Genomic DNA, 18,579 nt, shown 5'->3' with positions numbered 1-18,579 from the left:
CAGCAACATCTGACCTGGTCTCTCTCTCCTCCCTTACATCTCTGTTTGACACAGCAACATTTGACCTGGTCTCTCTCTCCTCCCTTACATCTCTGTTTGACACAGCAACATCTTACCTGGTCTCTCTCTCCTCCCTTACATCTCTGTTTGACACAGCAACATTTGACCTGGTCTCTCTCTCCTCCCTTACATCTCTGTTTGACACAGCAACATTTGACCTGGTCTCTCTCTCCTCCCTTACATCTCTGTTTGACACAGCAACATCTGACCTGGTCTCTCTCTCCTCCCTTACATCTCTGTTTGACACAGCAACATTTGACCTGGTCTCTCTCTCCTCCCTTACATCTCTGTTTGACACAGCAACATCTGACCTGGTCTCTCTCTCCTCCCTTACATCTCTGTTTGACACAGCAACATCTGACCTGGTCTCTCGCTCCTCCCTTACATCTCTCTGTTTGACACAGCAACATCTGACCTGGTCTCTCTCTTCTCCCTTACATCTCTGTTTGACACAGCAACATCTGACCTGGTCTCTCTCTCCTCCCTTACATCTCTGTTTGACACAGCAACATCTGACCTGGTCTCTCTCTCCTCCCTTACATCTCTGTTTGACACAGCAACATTTGACCTGGTCTCTCTCTCCTCCCTTACATCTCTGTTTGACACAGCAACATTTGACCTGGTCTCTCTCTCCTCCCTTACATCTCTGTTTGACACAGCAACATCTGACCTGGTCTCTCTCTCCTCCCTTACATCTCTGTTTGACACAGCAACATTTGACCTGGTCTCTCTCTCCTCCCTTACATCTCTGTTTGACACAGCAACATCTGACCTGGTCTCTCTCTCCTCCCTTACATCTCTGTTTGACACAGCAACATCTGACCTGGTCTCTCTCTCCTCCCTTACATCTCTCTGTTTGACACAGCAACATCTGACCTGGTCTCTCTTTCCTCCCTTACATCTCTGTTTGACACAGCAACATCTGACCTGGTCTCTCTCTCCTCCCTTACATCTCTGTTTGACACAGCAACATCTGACCTGGTCTCTCTCTCCTCCCTTACATCTCTGTTTGACACAGCAACATTTGACCTGGTCTCTCTCTCCTCCCTTACATCTCTGTTTGACACAGCAACATCTGACCTGGTCTCTCTCTCCTCCCTTACATCTCTGTTTGACACAGCAACATTTGACCTGGTCTCTCTCTCCTCCCTTACATCTCTGTTTGACACAGCAACATCTGACCTGGTCTCTCTCTCCTCCCTTACATCTCTGTTTGACACAGCAACATCTGACCTGGTCTCTCGCTCCTCCCTTACATCTCTCTGTTTGACACAGCAACATCTGACCTGGTCTCTCTCTCCTCCCTTACATCTCTGTTTGACACAGCAACATCTGACCTGGTCTCTCTCTCCTCCCTTACATCTCTGTTTGACACAGCAACATCTGACCTGGTCTCTCTCTCCTCCCTTACATCTCTGTTTGACACAGCAACATTTGACCTGGTCTCTCTCTCCTCCCTTACATCTCTGTTTGACACAGCAACATTTGACCTGGTCTCTCTCCTCCCTTACATCTCTGTTTGACACAGCAACATCTGACCTGGTCTCTCTCTCCTCCCTTACATCTCTGTTTGACACAGCAACATCTGACCTGGTCTCTCTCTCCTCCCTTACATCTCTGTTTGACACAGCAACATCTGACCTGGTCTCTCTCTCCTCCCTTACATCTCTGTTTGACACAGCAACATTTGACCTGGTCTCTCTGTCTCCTCCCTTACATCTCTCAGTTTGACATTCAGTTTGCCCGTTACCAACAACTTTATTAAGAGACCACTGATGTAGAGTGCACTCAGACCAGACACAGTACCAGTCAAATGGTTGAACACACCTACTCATTCAAAGGTTTTTATTTATTTCTCTCCATTATTGTGAAGACATGACAACTATGAAACAGCACTTATGGATTCATGTAGTAACCTAAAAAAAGTGTTAAATTAAAAAAAAAAAATTATACTTGAGATTCTTCAAATAGCCTTCATGACAGCTTTGCACACTCCTGGCATTCTCTCAACCAGCTTCACCTGGAATGCTTTTCCAACAGTCTTGAAGGAGTTCACACACATGCTGAGCACTTGTTGGCTGCTTTTCCTTCCGTCTGCGGTCCATCTCATCCCAAACAATCTCAAGTGGGTTGGGTCATTGGAGGTGTGTTGGGTCATTGTTCTGTTGAGAAACAATTTATAATCCCACTTACCTCAAACCAGATGGGATGGCGTATCGCTACAGAATGCTATGGTAGCCATGCTGGTTAAGTTTGCCTTGAATTCTAAATGAATCGCAGACAGTGTCACCAGCAAAGCACCCCCACACCTCCTCCTCCATGCTTCACGGTGGGAACCACACATCCGGAGATCATCCATTCACCTACTCTGCATCTCACAAAGACACTGCGCTTGGAACCAAAAACATTTGGACTCATCAGACCAAAGGGCAGATTTCCACTGGTCTAATGTCCATTGCTCGTGTTTCTTGGCCCAAACAAGTCTCTTCTTATTGGTGTCCTTTAGTAGTGGTGTCTTTGGAGCAATTTCACCATGGAGGCCTGATTCACACAGTCTCCTCTGAACACATGATGTTGAGATGTGTCTGTTACTTGAACTCTGTGAAGCATTTATTTTGGCTGCAATTTCTGAGGTTGGTAACTCTAATGAACTTATCCTCTGCAGCAGAGGTAACTCTGGGTCTTCCTTTCCTGTGGCGGTCCTCATGAGAGACATTTTCATCATAGCGCTTGATGGTTTTTGAGAACGCACTTGAAGAAACTTTCTAAGATCTTTAAATTCTCAGAATTGACTGACCTTCATGTCTTACAGTGATGATGGACAGTCGTTTCTCTTTGCTTATTTGAGCTGTTCTTACCATAATATGGACTTGGTCTTTTACCAAATAGGGCTATCTTCTGTATGCCACCCCTACCTTGTCACAACACAACTGATTGGCTCAAACAAATTAAGAAGGAAACAAATTCCAACTTTTAAGAAGGCATACCTGTTAATTGAAATGCATTCCAGGTGACTACCTCATGAAGCTGGTTGAGAGAATGACAAGTGTGTGCAAAGCTGTCATCAAGGCAAAGTTTTTTTGGTTACTACATGATTCCATATGTGTTATTTCATAGTTGTGATGTCTTCACTATTATTCTACAAAGAAGAAAATAGTTTTAAAAAATAAACAGAAACCCTTGAATGAGTCGGCGTGTCCAAACTATCGACTGGTACTGTATGTCTATATGTTCCCATTTAGGAGGGAGAACGGGTTGGTTAGATGGATGTCTGTATTTGAGTGGGAAAGTAAAAGATGGATCAATAGAGACACAAAAATCCATTTTTAATAAAAATTGAAATTCAAAACATTTAAATATTAAACATCATTTACAGATTTCTCACTATATTTATATATTTTAAATGCTTTTCAAAATGTGAATGTAGTCCTATACATGTCAGTTCTATTCATTCTGATTCCAGAACTCTACTGCCAGAGGACTTGACCTTTCACCCCTCCCACCGTGACCCCCATGGCTCCTTTCACTTCCGGGTCATAGTAGAAACCCTGCAGCAGGATTAGAGTTCAACTGAAACAAGTCCCACGATTGCTGGACAGAGAGGAGGGGGGCGTGTCCTCTCTGATTAGGGGTGGAGTCGATGACACTGACACTGTTGCTATTGGTCATGGTATTGGTGTTTGGAATGTTTGGATCACTGATGTTGTTGTTGGTGTTGTTGTTGATGATGATGGTGTGAGCGCCACCAGTGTGGTGGTTGCTGTTGTTGTTGTTGATGGGGCCTGGGAGGTAGGCCCGACCTGAAGCCTGGAGCTGGGGTAGATTGGTTCCCAGGTTGGGGGTGACGTTCTGGGCTAGGTTGATGACGAGGCCTGGGGGGTGTCTCCAGTCATCCTGCTGCTGCCTATGGATCTTCATATGGGCGTTACGACTCTTTATCTTATAGAACATCCTAAAGGGAGGGAGGGAGGGAGGGAGGGAGGGAGGGAGGGAGGGAGGGAGGGAGGGAGGAGGGAGGGAGGGAGGGAGGGAGGGAGGGAGGGGAGGGGGAGGGGAGGGGGGAGGGAGGGGGGAGGAGGACGGGAGGGAGGGGAGGAGGGAGGAGGGAGGGAGGGAGGGGAGGGAGAGGGAGGTAGGGCAAGAAAGAGATGAAGATTATCTACAATTATCTACATTACAATATCTGCCCAAAGATCGATATTCAAACTCAGGCAGGGTGTATAGATAGTTCAATCATTGGGTTGGGCAAACTCACTTTCCACACTGCTTACAGGGGAAGTTGGTAGCCAACGACGGGGCTGGTACCACCTGTTCCATCGGTTTAGGAGGGACACCACCTGTAAAAGGATATCTGAGTACCATAGAATCTCTCTATTCTCTCCATTCTGACCGTGAGCCTCAACACGACTCAGCAAATCAGAAGATGATCTAGTGAATTAGAACGCGACTCAGCAAATCAGAAGATGACTAAAGATTTATCAGCTGTTCCTAATTATTTCAACACAGACCAAAAGGCATCACAGGTAAGGGTTAACAGCAGAGAGAAAGAGATGGATGGACAGAAGGACAAATAGAACAAGAGAAAGAGAGAGAGGAGGGCATGAGAGAGAAAGGGAGAGAGGAGGGCATGAGAGAGAAAGGGAGAGAGGAGGACATGAGAGAGAAAGGGAGAGAGGAGGACATGAGAGAGAAAGGGAGAGAGGAGGACATGAGAGGGAAAGGGAGAGAGGAGGTCATGAGAGAGAAAAGAGAGAGAGGAGGGCATGAGAGAGAAAGAGAGAGAGGAGGGCATGAGAGAGGAGGACATGAGAGAGAAAGGGAGAGAGGAGGGCATGAGAGAGAAAGGGAGAGAGGAGGGTATGAGAGAGAAAGGGAGAGAGGAGGGCATGAGAGAGAAAGGGAGAGAGGAGGGCATGAGAGAGAAAGGGAGAGAGGAGGGCATGAGAGAGAAGGGAGAGAGGAGGGCATGAGAGAGAAAGGGAGAGAGGAGGACATGAGAGAGAAAGGGAGAGAGGAGGGCATGAGAGAGAAAGGGAGAGAGGAGGGCATGAGAGAGAAAGGGAGAGAGGAGGACATGAGAGAGAAAGGGAGAGAGGAGGACATGAGAGAGAAAGGGAGAGAGGAGGACATGAGAGAGAAAGGGAGAGAGGAGGACATGAGAGAGAAAGGGAAGAGAGGAGGGCATGAGAGAGAAAGGGAGAGAGGAGGGCATGAGAGAGAAAGGGAGGGAGGGAGGGAGGGAGGGAGGGAGGAGGGAGGGAGGGAGGGAGGGAGGGAGGGGAGGGAGGGAGGGAGGGTCTCATAACAGGGTCTCTTCCTTACACTCATCTGTTCCTGCTCCCTCTGCTCCCTCTGTTTGTCAGGAAGTTTCCTGGAGAGAATAGTAGAACTCCACACACTGAGACACACACTTAGTCTGCACCTGCAACACACACACACACACACACACAGGGGTGAGTAGGTTAACATAAATTCCTTGGTACATACAGCAGATGAGGAATCAGTACGGAATGACATGAAAGTTGAACGTAAACCATTTGTTGGATGAGAGAGAAGTCTTTGCCGTGGGTCGTCAACGCTTTACTGAACAGAGACCTCTCAGTCTGCTGCCACACATCACTACCTATAGTAGAGAGAGAGAGAGAGAGAGAGAGGAGAGAGAGAGAGAGAGAGAGAGAGAGAGAGAGAGAGAGAGAGAGAGCGAGAGCGAGAGCGAGAGAGAGCGGGAGAGAGAGAGGGAGAGAGAGGGAGAGAGAGGGAGAGAGAAGGAGAGAGAGGGAGAGGAGAGGGAGAGAGAGGGAGAGAGAGAGAGAGAGAGAGAGAGAGAGAGAGAGAGAGAGACAGAGAGAGACAGAGAGAGACAGAGAGAGAGAGAGAGACAGAGAGACAGAGAGAGAGAGAGAGAGACAGAGAGACAGAGAGACAGAGAGACAGAGAGAGAGAGTGAGAGAGACAGAGAGAGACAGAGAGAGACAGAGAGAGACAGAGAGAGACGGAAACGGAGAGAGAGAAGAGAGAGAGAGAGGAGAGAGACAGAGAGGAAACTGGACTTTTTTCTATCAGATCAATCTCATCCACTACATTTCTCATCACTAAATAAGAATTGATGAAGGACTCATCTCGCGTAAAGAAGGTGAGATGAGATCAACAACGTACTTACGGTAGTTGCAATACAGGTGAAATAAGACACACTTAGTATCCGCACGGAAAAAGGCATTTCCTTGATTATTTTTTGTAACGTCCTGTTTCAGACACGGGAAAGAACAACACAGACAGGAAAGCCAATGTTGTATATTGTGTTTAGTCTAACTATAGCATAATCTGAACACTGGCCAAACAATTAACTATGGCAGAATCTGAACACTGGCCAAACAATTAACTATAGCATAATCTGAACACTGGCCAAACAATTAACTATGGCATTATCTGAACACTGGCCAAATAATTAACTATAGCAGAATCTGAACACTGGCCAAATAATTAACTATAGCAGAATCTGAACACTGGCCAAACAATTAACTATAGCAGAATCTGAACACTGGCCAAACGATTAACTATAGCAGAATCTGAACCCTGGCCAAACAATTAACTATAGCAGAATCTATTATATTATATACCTACTATATTCATTATGTACCCATTACATACCCATTATATTCATGATGTACCCATTTACATACCCATTATGTACCCATTACATACCTCTTATATACCTATTTATTGGGTCTAGCCACATCATGCTAATTTCCTATATTTATCCAAATATCCAAATATTCCATCCTAAAAACAGATGGCAAAACACTGCAGTGAATTTCTTCAAATGTCTTTAGCTTTCTGCCTGAAGGTTTCAGTGCAGGTTTGACGGGAACGAATAAGATCACCCATCAACCCTCGGCAGGTTGGCACGCCTGAAGTGACGAGGTCGGTCTAGTTTCACCCAATAAACCGCATAAACATGTAATTTACCTAATTCCTGAAAATTAATTATTTTCACAAGGTACAAAGTTATTAATCCTCAGTACAGATTGGACGCTGTGCTAAATAACTAATTAACCAAAGGTCATGAAGGTCACGGGTAAGGTTTAACCGTTGCACATTCCCTACTGAGAATTATATTATATTTTAATATAGTTTATATTTTATGCTGTCGTTAGACCAGTATAAAGCTTTTTTTTTTTCAGAAATATTGTGTCACTGACAATAACAGATTAAATTTTTTTTTAAGTATTGATTGGTGAAAATTGACTTACTGTCAGCCGCCGATCCAGGTAGTAACTGGTTCTCAGACTCAACCTGAAATATGGAAAAGCATTTATTTTACAGTAAAAATCAACGACGTGTTATCAGACAAATTTGTATATGCATTTTCCTACTTCTGTGACAGTAGAGGATCTATTTTGATGATGACAATTATAGATATAGATAGCTTTTTTGTTGTTACAATAACCCAACAGCTATTAACCCTACGACCAATAACCCAACGACCAATAACCCAACGGGACAATAACCCAACGACCAATAACCCCACGGGACATTAACCCAACGACCATGAACCCAACGGGACATTAACCCAACGACCATTAACCCAACGACCAATAACCCAACGACCATTAACCCAACGGGACAATAACCCAACGGGACATTAACCCAACGGGACATTAACCCAACGACCATGAACCCAACGACCAATAACCCAACGGGACATTAACCCAACGTCCATGAACCCAACGACCAATAACCCAACGGGACATTAACCCAACGACCAATAACCCAACGACCAATAACCCAACAGGACAATAACCCAACGGGACAATAACCCAACGGGACATTAACCCAACGGGACAATAACCCAACGGGACAATAACCCAACGGGACATTAACCCAACGGGACATTAACCCAACGGGACATTAACCCAACGGGACAATAACCCAACGGGACAATAACCCAACGGGACATTAACCCAACATCCAATAACCCAACGACCAATAACCCAACGGGACAATAACCCAACGGGACAATAACCCAACGGGACAATAACCCAACGGGACAATAACCCAACGGGACATTAACCCAACGGGACATTAACCCAACGGGACATTAACCCAACGACCATTAACCCAACGGGACATTAACCCAACGGGACATTAACCCAACGGGACATTAACCCAACAGGACAATAACCCAACGGGACAATAACCCAACGACCAATAACCCAACAGGACATTAACCCAACGGGACAATAACCCAACGACCGATAACCCAACGGGACAATAACCCAACGACCAATAACCCAACGGGACATTAACCCAACGACCAATAACCCAACGGGACATTAACCCAACGCCCAATAACCCAACGGCCATTAACCCAACGGCCAATAACCCAACGGGACATTAACCCAACGGGACATTAACCCAACGGGACATTAACCCAACGACCATTAACCCAACGACCATTAACCCAACGGGACAATAACCCAACGACCAATAACCCAACGGGACATTAACCCAACGACCATTAACCCAACGACCATTAACCCAACGGGCCAATAACCCAACAACCAATAACCCAACGACCATTAACCCAACGGGACATTAACCCAACAGGACATTAACCCAACGGGACAATAACCCAACGACCAATAACCCAACGGGACATTAACCCAACGGGACAATAACCCAACGACCAATAACCCAACGGGACAATAACCCAACGGGACATTAACCCAACGACCAATAACCCAACGGGACATTAACCCAACGACCATTAACCAAACAACCATTAACCCAACGGGACAATAACCCAACGACCAATAACCCAACGGGACATTAACCCAACGACCAAATGCTCCATGACATTTTGAGTGAGAGGAGGTATGAACACAGCAGTGATGGAACTTAAGGATTTAGTTGACTAGCCAGCTGCACTAGTAGACTGGGATTTCAGTCAAACCCGAGTAACATTCATTGCGATATTTAAAAAGACTAAATTCCACCGTCCTGACAGGCTAGATGGACACATTTTCTTCTTACCAGGTCTGAACAGTACTAGCCTCAGGCTAGGCGAATAGATTAGTTTACATCTCTGCATGCACGGCACCCAAAATATGACAAATGCGTATGAGGTCAACACCAAATACTGCAATTTCAAAATAACTATTGAACTGGCCTCTTCAAAATTCTCTACGAGTACAATTTGTGATGCGATGAGTAAACAATCTTTTCAGAATGACTACATGTCTTTCAGCAACAGTACCGGGATGGAGCAGAAGCTGGGAACGGACTGAGAAAACGGAGGACATTTAAAAAGGCTTGCAGAAATATCCTTGAGCTTGAGGCACAGTTCAGAAATAACGGTCCCCCTCTAGATCCCAAATAGAGAAAGACCAATAGATGGGGGACGCCAGGAGAGTAGAGAATGGGAACCTAATAAAAATCTGAATGGGGTCAAAAGGTCAAAAATCACCAGATTTAAATGCTTTAATAAATCATAACCCCTGAAAACAATAGACTGTCCTGGGGGGGGGGGGGGGGGGACTTCAAGGAGATCCGTTTCTTGCAAACGTTTTCAATTGCCAGGACTTTATACGGGGAGTCTTGTCATGAGTACGGCCACTGCCAGGACTTTATACGGGGAGTCTTGTCATGAGTACGGCCACTGCCAGGACTTTATACGGGGAGTCTTGTCATGAGTACGGCCACTGCCAGGACTTTATACGGGGAGTCTTGTCATGAGTACGGCCACATGCTCTTTCAGGCCCTTGTGATCAACAAAAATATATAATAAAAAATATTAAAAATCTCCTTGTTTTTAAAGTATAAAATAACTAAGCCAGCAGATAGTGACATGTATAAAAAGCCACAGGGTTTATCTTTGTTTTTGCCAGATGTGCAATTGGGTCAACAGCGTCAACAAAGATGCTTCTGTTCCTGCACGTAATGACACAGTACAATATAAAACCATCTTCACAGCATTGCAACCTGTGACCGTATAGTCACAAATTTTCAAACTTATAGACAAGGACAGAGATGCAGACTTACCATTCATCCTTTCAGCGTGATCACGGCACAGCTCTGCTACATGTGTGTGTGTGTGTGTGGTCTGTGTCTGTCTGTACGTTACGTACGTGTGGGAGGGAGTTTCGTAGGAGCGGTTATAGGCCCGCTGTCGCTCTCTCAAAACCCCTGATCTCACCTCTGTGTGTGTCTGAATGAGAAAAGGAGAGAGACAGAAACAGAGAGAGGGAGGTGAGGGAGGTAGGGAGAGAGAGCCCTCTGATCTCTCACACACCTCGTCATTGCAATCCTGGAACAAAATGACACGAACACACACACACACACACAGACAGAGAACAATCCACCACAGAGAAGCGGGCCCAGACCTCGAACACAGCTCTCGGTTTGACACAGCAACATCTGGCCTTGTCTCTCTCTCCTCCCTTACAGCTCTCGGTTTGACACAGCAACATCTGGCCTTGTCTCTCTCTCCTCCCTTACATCTCTCAGTTTGACACAGCAACATCTGGCCTTGTCTCTCTCTCCTCCCTTACAGCTCTCAGTTTGACACAGCAACATCTGGCCTTGTCTCTCTCTCCTCCCTTACATCTCTGTTTGACACAGCAACATCTGGCCTTGTCTCTCTCTCCTCCCTTACAGCTCTCGGTTTGACACAGCAACATCTGGCCTTGTCTCTCTCTCCTCCCTTACATCTCTCAGTTTGACACAGCAACATCTGGCCTTGTCTCTCTCTCCTCCCTTACATCTCTCAGTTTGACACAGCAACATCTGGCCTTGTCTCTCTCTCCTCCCTTACATCTCTCAGTTTGACACAGCAACATCTGGCCTTGTCTCTCTCTCCTCCCTTACATCTCTCAGTTTGACACAGCAACATCTGGCCTTGTCTCTCTCTCCTCCCTTACATCTCTCAGTTTGACACAGCAACATCTGGCCTTGTCTCTCTCTCCTCCCTTACATCTCTCAGTTTGACACAGCAACATCTGGCCTGGTCTCTCTCTCCTCCCTTACATCTCTCAGTTTGACACAGCAACATCTGGCCTTGTCTCTCTCTCCTCCCTTACATCTCTCAGTTTGACACAGCAACATCTGGCCTTGTCTCTCTCTCCTCCCTTACATCTCTCAGTTTGACACAGCAACATCTGGCCTGGTCTCTCTCTCCTCCCTTACATCTCTCAGTTTGACACAGCAACATCTGGCCTTGTCTCTCTCTCCTCCCTTACATCTCTCAGTTTGACACAGCAACATCTGGCCTTGTCTCTCTCTCCTCCCTTACATCTCTCAGTTTGACACAGCAACATCTGGCCTGGTCTCTCTCTCCTCCCTTACATCTCTCGGTTTGACACAGCAACATCTGGCCTTGTCTCTCTCTCCTCCCTTACATCTCTCAGTTTGACACAGCAACATCTGGCCTTGTCTCTCTCTCCTCCCTTACATCTCTCAGTTTGACACAGCAACATCTGACCTTGTCTCTCTCTCCTCCCTTACATCTCTCAGTTTGACACAGCAACATCTGGCCTTGTCTCTCTCTCCTCCCTTACATCTCTCAGTTTGACACAGCAACATCTGGCCTGGTCTCTCTCTCCTCCCTTACATCTCTCGGTTTGACACAGCAACATCTGGCCTTGTCTCTCTCTCCTCCCTTACATCTCAGTTTGACACAGCAACATCTGGCCTTGTCTCTCTCTCCTCCCTTACATCTCTCAGTTTGACACAGCAACATCTGGCCTGGTCTCTCTCTCCTCCCTTACATCTCTCGGTTTGACACAGCAACATCTGGCCTTGTCTCTCTCTCCTCCCTTACATCTCTCAGTTTGACACAGCAACATCTGGCCTTGTCTCTCTCTCCTCCCTTACATCTCTCAGTTTGACACAGCAACATCTGGCCTGGTCTCTCTCTCCTCCCTTACATCTCTCAGTTTGACACAGCAACATCTGGCCTTGTCTCTCTCTCCTCCCTTACAGCTCTCAGTTTGACACAGCAACATCTGGCCTTGTCTCTCTCTCCTCCCTTACAGCTCTCAGTTTGACACAGCAACATCTGACCTGGTCTCTCTCTCACCTCCCTTACATCTCTCAGTTTGACACAGCAACATCTGGCCTTGTCTCTCTCTCCTCCCTTACATCTCTGTTTGACACAGCAACATTTGACCTGGTCTCTCTCTCACCTCCCTTACATCTCTCAGTTTGACACAGCAACATCTGACCTGGTCTCTCTCTCCTCCCTTACAGCTCTCAGTTTGACATTTACTAGCCCATTACCAACAGCTTTATTTAGAGAACACAGCTGTGCACTGAGACACTATATATATCAATATATAGATAAAAGTATAGCAATGGAGGTTTGTACAGCTACATCATACTGACAGTACAATTTATCATCCAAAATACACTCAGTGGTGTAAAGTACTTAAGGTAAAAAAAATACTTTCAAGTACAACTTGAGCCGTTTTTTTTTTTTTTGGGGGGGGGGGTATCTGTACTTTACTATTTATTTATTTTGGCAACTTTTACTTCACTATATTCCTCAATAAAGTAATGTAATTGTTTAGGACAGAAACGGTCCAATTGACAGGCTTGTCAAGAGAACATCCCTACTGCCTCTGATCTGGAAGAATCACTAAACACAAATGCTTGTAAAGTTTAGTTTGTAAATGATGTCTTTGGACTTTAGCCCCTGGCTATCCGTAAATGTTTGTTTTTTTAAATCAATAAAAAATAAATTGTGCTGTCTAGTTTGCTTAATTTAATATTAGGAATTTTAAAATTATTCATACTTCTACTTTTGATACTTAAGTATTTTTTTCACCAAATATTTTTACTCAAGTGGTGTTTTACTGGGGGACTTACACTTTCACTTGAGTCATTGTCTATTAAGGTATCTTTACTTTTACTCAGGTATGACAGGTGGATACATTCTCCACCTCTTACTACACTACGTGGTAACAGTTTGGGTTGAATGAAATGTGAATCTATTGATGAAGATGGTGAGGATGAAGATGTTTGAAATGTGCGAGGTGGTGACAGTAAGAGCAAGAGGCATGTCATGACTGTGCACCGTGGTTCAGAAGGTGGTTGGGGCTGGTTTCAGACCGCCGGGGACGGCGTGCTAACTTGGGGGCGATCTGGTTCCCGGTATCTCCTCACCCCGACGGCAAGGTATTGAGAAATAAACCAAAATCTGAAAACCTAAAAAAACTGTTTCAGACAGGTATGAAATAAACTATAGTAAAATACTACAATATTTTTGATGGGTTTGTACAGACTAACGGCCAAGAAAGAGTGAAAGTTAGAGGGTCTATCAATACTTTAATAAGAGAGTAGTCGTAGAGGCTATCGGTCATTTGACTCTGAAAGATGGACTCCACGTAACAGGAACCTCATCACTAATCACTAGTGCCACATTGAGGACGAACGCACGTCGGGGCATGAATTAAAATGATGAGAGGTGGTTTCCCAAACACAGATGAACCCTAACCCGGGATTAAAAAGCAATTCAATGGAATATGCCTCTTAGTGTTTTACTATCATCACAGTCAAATATCAGTCAATATGATTAAAAAAATTACAAAAATATATAATTATATATAATTTACAGTATTAAAGCTGCACTAAAACACTTAAGGTATTTTACCAGATTCAAATATAATATTCATTATATATAATTTACAGTAGATATTTCACAAGATTAAAATATTGATATTTCATTTTACAGCAGATATTTTTACCAGATTCAAATATAATATTCATTATATATAATTTACAGTAGATATTTCACAAGATTAAAATATTGATATTTCATTTTACAGCAGATATTTTTACCAGATTCAAATATATAGTCAAAATAGTGTAAGGATTTAGTTGTGCTTGAAACTCAACTCAGAACTCCTGGCTAAAACGATACAAACCCTCTTAATATTTTAAATTAATACATTATACATTCAATTGATGTGTGGGGGAGTAAACCCTAAACATGGTAGATGGTGTTGTCGACGGTAACACGAACCGCAGGTTAACGGGCCTCGCCTACGTGTGGCTTTAGGAAAGTTCACGCACAACACGGCTGCACTGAATCATCCACATTACTGCAAATACAGAGGCCTGAACACGACTGTGTGTATTGAAGACACAAATTGCGTGCACGTGAACATACAATATATAGCACACACGGCATCAATTGGAATGAACAAACAAGAGCGTGATGTATTTATATCTTCTAACCACCTGCGTGAGGTGAGAGACACATTGGGCTGTTTCATGGCGCTGACATTAACACACCTGTAATGTTCTTCTGCCTGAGCTTAACGGAAAGCATGTGGCATTAGGCCAATATCACACACACACACACACACACACACACACACACACACAAACAGAACAAGTAGTACACACACAAGCCGTATGCACAGCTCTGAGGCATCCACAGATAGAACACACACATCAGAAGGAAGGAAGGCGACAAGGGTCGATGCTTGATTGTCACCAGGCAATATTACACAGGACTTTTATTTTACTCCTTTCAAATTTTAGTCAGAACAATATCTAGCAATCTTCTCCAATACTAGCAATTTGAATAACAATTATATTCCACTGAATGGAATAAACAGATTGAAGAAAAAAAAATACATTTTTAAATTCAAACTGATATTTTCCTACTTCAACAGTTCAACTCAAGAGGTCATAAAACAAACATTTTAAAAAACGGAACTAAAAAGTTCCTTTTAAATGTTTTTGAGACAACGGCCCCAAAAAACATTGATCAAATCTGAACTGGAATGGTTTAACAGTTGGAAATAGTCATTCTGGCATTTAATATGTTTAAGCACTGGCTAAGTACTGCTGTTTATACTATATATTCCTTCTGCTTGTTTTCTGTGATCTAAAACATTCTCTGCATTCTCCCTTTGTTATGTTTAGTAGTTTCTTATTCTGGCCTGTTCTAGTCCTGGTCTCTGTTCTAGTCCTGGTCTCTGTTCTAGTCCTGGTCTCTGTTCTAGTCCTGGTCTCTGTTCTAGTCCTGGTCTCTGTTCTAGTCCTGGTCTCTGTTCTAGTCCTGGTCTCTGTTCTAGTCCTGGTCTCTGTTCTAGTCCTGGTCTCTGTTCTAGTCCTGGTCTCTGTTCTAGTCCTGGTCTCTGTTCTAGTCCTGGTCTCTGTTCTAGTCCTGGTCTCTGTTCTAGTCCTGGTCTCTGTTCTAGTCCTGGTCTCTGTTCTAGTCCTGGTCTCTGTTCTAGTCCTGGTCTCTGTTCTAGTCCTGGTCTCTGTTCTAGCCCCTCCTAAGCGAAGGGGAAGGCCAATAGGACAGCCTGTCCGGGTCCCAGCAGCAGTTTATCCAGCGAGACAGAGCTGTCTGCAGCCAGGTTCTCAGGGTCAGTACTAAGCTTCACTTTAGCCTGCTCCGGGAGGCTCAGCTCTGGGAAGAGGAGGAGAAATCCTGTCAGTATTGGAATGCAGATTTGTTTTAATCATGTTTTGACTTCTCATATGTTGTTGCGTCACCGTTTATTCATTTTGAGGATATAGTCTGGTCTCAATATGATTCAAGTGAAATAAATACCTGTGTGGTTGAGGACCATGGTTAAGGTGGCGGAGCCCCAGTTAACGGCCGTCAGGTATCGCTCGCTCTGGTCCCACAGACGCAGGAAAGCAAGGGACGTGGAGGAGGAGTGGAGGTGGAAGTAGTCCCCATGAAGGAGGGAACGTTCTTTACCCCTCAGGTCAGAGAGGGTCTTAAACCACGAACGACATGTCAGACGATGACTCTTCTGGGCCTGGAGGGGAGAGGAGGAGGAGGAGAGGGAGGAGAGGAGGAAGAGAGGAGAGGAGGAAGAGAGAGGAGAGGAGGAAGAGAGAGGAGAGGAGGAAGAGAGAGGAGAGGAGGAAGAGAGGGAGGGAGGGGAGAGGAGGAGGAGAGGGAGGGGAGAGAGATTACATAATGATGTAATGTTTAGTGATGAGGAGGATGACTCCACTCAGCGGGGTGTGTACACCACACTATACTACACTATACTACACTACACCATACCATACTTTACTATACCATACCTTACTTTACCATACTATACTGTACCATACCATACTGTACCATAATATACCATACTATTCTATACCATACTATTCTATACCATACTATACCATACTATACTGTACCATACCATACTATACTGTACCATACCATACTATACTATACTGTACCGTGCCATACTATACCATACCATACTATACTGTGCCATACTACACCATACCATACTATACCATAACGTACCATACTATACCATACCTTACTATACCATACCTTACTATACCATGCTGTACCATACCATACACCATACTAGACTATACCATACTATACCTTACTATACCTTACTATACTATACCATACCTTACTATACCTTACCATACCTTACTATACTATACCATAACTTACTATACCTTACTATACCATACTATACTATACTATACCGTACCTTACTATACTATACCATACCATACTATACCATACCATACCATACCTTACTATACCTTACTATACCATACCTTACCATACCATACCATACCTCACTATACCATACCATACCATACCGTACCTTACTATACCATACCATACCTTACTATACTATACCATACCTTACCATACTATACCATACCTTACCATACTATACCATACCTTACCATACTATACCATACCGTACCTTACTATATTATACTATACTATACCTTACTATACTATACCATACTATACCTTACCATACTATACCTTACTATACCATACCATACCTTACCATACCATACCATACCATACTATACCATACCATACCATACTATACCATACCATACTATACCATACCATACCATACCGTACCTTACTATACTATACCATACCGTACTATACTATACCATACCTTACCATACTATACCATACCTTACCACACCGTACCATACTATACCATACCGTAGGTCACGTGTCAGTACACACACAGAGAGAGAATCGAGAGGAGGGGGGAGAGAGCGAGAGGAGGGGGGGGGAGGTTGCTAGTACAGGTAGTTAGTGCAGGTTGCTAGTCAATGTTGCTAGTGCAGGTTGCTAGTACAGGTTGCTAGTCAATGTTGCTAGTGCAGGTAGTTAGTGCAGGTTGCTAGTCAATGTTGCTAGTGCAGGTTGCTAGACAATGTTGCTAGTGCAGGTTGCTAGTCAATGTTGCTAGTGCAGGTTGCTAGTGCAGGTTGCTAGGATGGGTAGCTTGGGGAAGTTACAAGTCAATGATTAGTCAATGTTGCTAGTGCAGGTTGCTAGTGCAGGTTGCTAGTCTGTTTTTAGTAGAGGTTGCTGGGTGCAGGTTGCTAGTGAAGGTTGCTAGCGCAGGTTGGTAGTGCAGGTTGGTGGGTGCAGGTTGCTTGTCAATGTTGCTAGTGAAAGTTTGCTATAGTGCAGGTTGCTAGTCAATGTTGCTAGTAGAGGTAGTTAGTGCAGGTTGCTAGTGCACAACACGTAGGTCACGTGTCAGTACACACACAGAGAGAGAATCGAGAGGAGGGGGGAGAGAGCGAGAGGAGGGGGGAGAGAGCGAGAGGAGGGGGGAGGTTGCTAGTGTAGGTTGCTAGTATAGGTAGCTAGTAAAGGTTGCTAGTCAATGTTGCTAGTGAAGGTAGTTAGTGCAGGTTGCTAGTGCAGGTTGCTAGTCAATGTTGCTAGTGCAGGTTGCTAGTCAATGTTGCTAGTGCTGGTTGCTAGTCAATGTTGCTAGTCAATGTTGCTAGTCAATGTTGCTAGTGCAGGTTGCTAGTGCAGGTTGCTAGTCCAGGTTGCTAGTCCAGGTTGCTAGTCCAGGTTGCTAGTCCAGGTTGCTAGTGCAGGTTGCTAGTCAATGTTGCTAGTGCAGGTAGTTAGTGCAGGTTGCTAGTCAATGTTGCTAGTGCAGTCAATGTTGCTAGTACAGGTTGCTAGTGCAGGTTGTTAGTCAATGTTGCTAGTGCAGGTTGCTAGGGAGGTAGCTAGTGAAAGTTGCAAGTCAATGTTGCTAGTCAATGTTGCTAGTGCAGGTAGTTAGTGAAGGTTGCTAGTGGGGGTTGCTAGTCAATGTTTTTAGTAGAGGTTGCTGGGTGCAGGTTGCTAGCGCAGGTTGGTAGTGCAGGTTGGTAGTGCAGGTTGCTAGTCAATGTTGCTGGTGCAAGTTTGCTAGTGCAGGTTGCTAGTACAGGTTGCTAGTGCATGTTGATAGTGCATGTTGCTGGGTGCAGGTTGCTACTGCAGGTAGTTAGTGCAGGTTTGCTAGTGCAGGTTTGCTAGTGCAGGTAGCTTGTGCAGGTAGCTCGTGCAGGTTGGTAGAGCAAGTTGCTAGCGCATGTTGCTAGTGCTAGGGTTGTAGCTTTTAACTAGCCTTCTCAGTTAAAACATGTGACTACATATGAATAAAACAGAATACATGTTCAGGTACCAGTCAAAACAAAGGAAACGCTAGGTAATGTGAAAGGGCCACGTGTCGGAACAGCTTCATTTTAACAGTTACC

The 18,579-nt window shown here is 44.6% G+C and overlaps 2 protein-coding genes and 1 long non-coding RNA gene across 5 annotated transcripts in view; all 3 read right to left on the bottom strand.

Annotated features, from left to right (window-relative positions):
- Nucleotides 1–3,367: 3,367 nt before the first annotated feature.
- Nucleotides 3,368–5,704, bottom strand: LOC116375315 (nuclear transcription factor Y subunit gamma-like). 2 transcript variants are annotated; one of them, XM_031832624.1, is made up of 4 exons: nucleotides 5,595–5,704; nucleotides 5,383–5,482; nucleotides 4,316–4,397; nucleotides 3,368–4,012 (listed from the first exon to the last, which is right to left on the bottom strand). In XM_031832624.1, the coding sequence occupies exons 3-4, from the start codon at nucleotides 4,375–4,377 to the stop codon at nucleotides 3,595–3,597; spliced, it is 480 nt and encodes a 159-aa protein (XP_031688484.1). In that variant the 5' UTR covers nucleotides 4,378–4,397; nucleotides 5,383–5,482; nucleotides 5,595–5,704; the 3' UTR covers nucleotides 3,368–3,594. The 2 variants fall into 2 exon arrangements, with proteins under 2 accessions (XP_031688484.1, XP_031688485.1); XM_031832625.1 differs by lacking the exon at nucleotides 5,595–5,704 and having other exon boundaries at nucleotides 5,383–5,588.
- A 1,606-nt stretch (nucleotides 5,705–7,310) lies between these two features.
- LOC109897154 (uncharacterized) lies at nucleotides 7,311–10,844 on the bottom strand. 2 transcript variants are annotated; one of them, XR_004211077.1, is made up of 2 exons: nucleotides 10,102–10,844; nucleotides 7,311–7,353 (listed from the first exon to the last, which is right to left on the bottom strand). It is a non-coding gene; the product is annotated as an uncharacterized LOC109897154 (long non-coding RNA). The 2 variants fall into 2 exon arrangements; XR_004211076.1 differs by having other exon boundaries at nucleotides 10,188–10,844.
- A 3,697-nt stretch (nucleotides 10,845–14,541) lies between these two features.
- The window catches only part of LOC109897153 (4F2 cell-surface antigen heavy chain), a 13,789-nt gene continuing 9,751 nt past the window's right edge, over nucleotides 14,542–18,579 (bottom strand). The window contains exons 11-12 of the mRNA XM_031832623.1: nucleotides 15,629–15,842; nucleotides 14,542–15,484 (exon numbers count right to left, since the gene is read on the bottom strand). Of these exons, the coding sequence (XP_031688483.1) occupies nucleotides 15,348–15,484; nucleotides 15,629–15,842 (351 nt within the window). The 3' untranslated portion in view covers nucleotides 14,542–15,347. The remainder of the gene's footprint in view (nucleotides 15,485–15,628; nucleotides 15,843–18,579) is intronic.

This window comes from Oncorhynchus kisutch, linkage group LG9 (assembly GCF_002021735.2).
Source record: "Oncorhynchus kisutch isolate 150728-3 linkage group LG9, Okis_V2, whole genome shotgun sequence".
In the NCBI taxonomy this organism is placed as follows: domain Eukaryota; kingdom Metazoa; phylum Chordata; class Actinopteri; order Salmoniformes; family Salmonidae; genus Oncorhynchus; species Oncorhynchus kisutch.
This window is presented reverse-complemented; position numbering and strand designations above follow the sequence as displayed.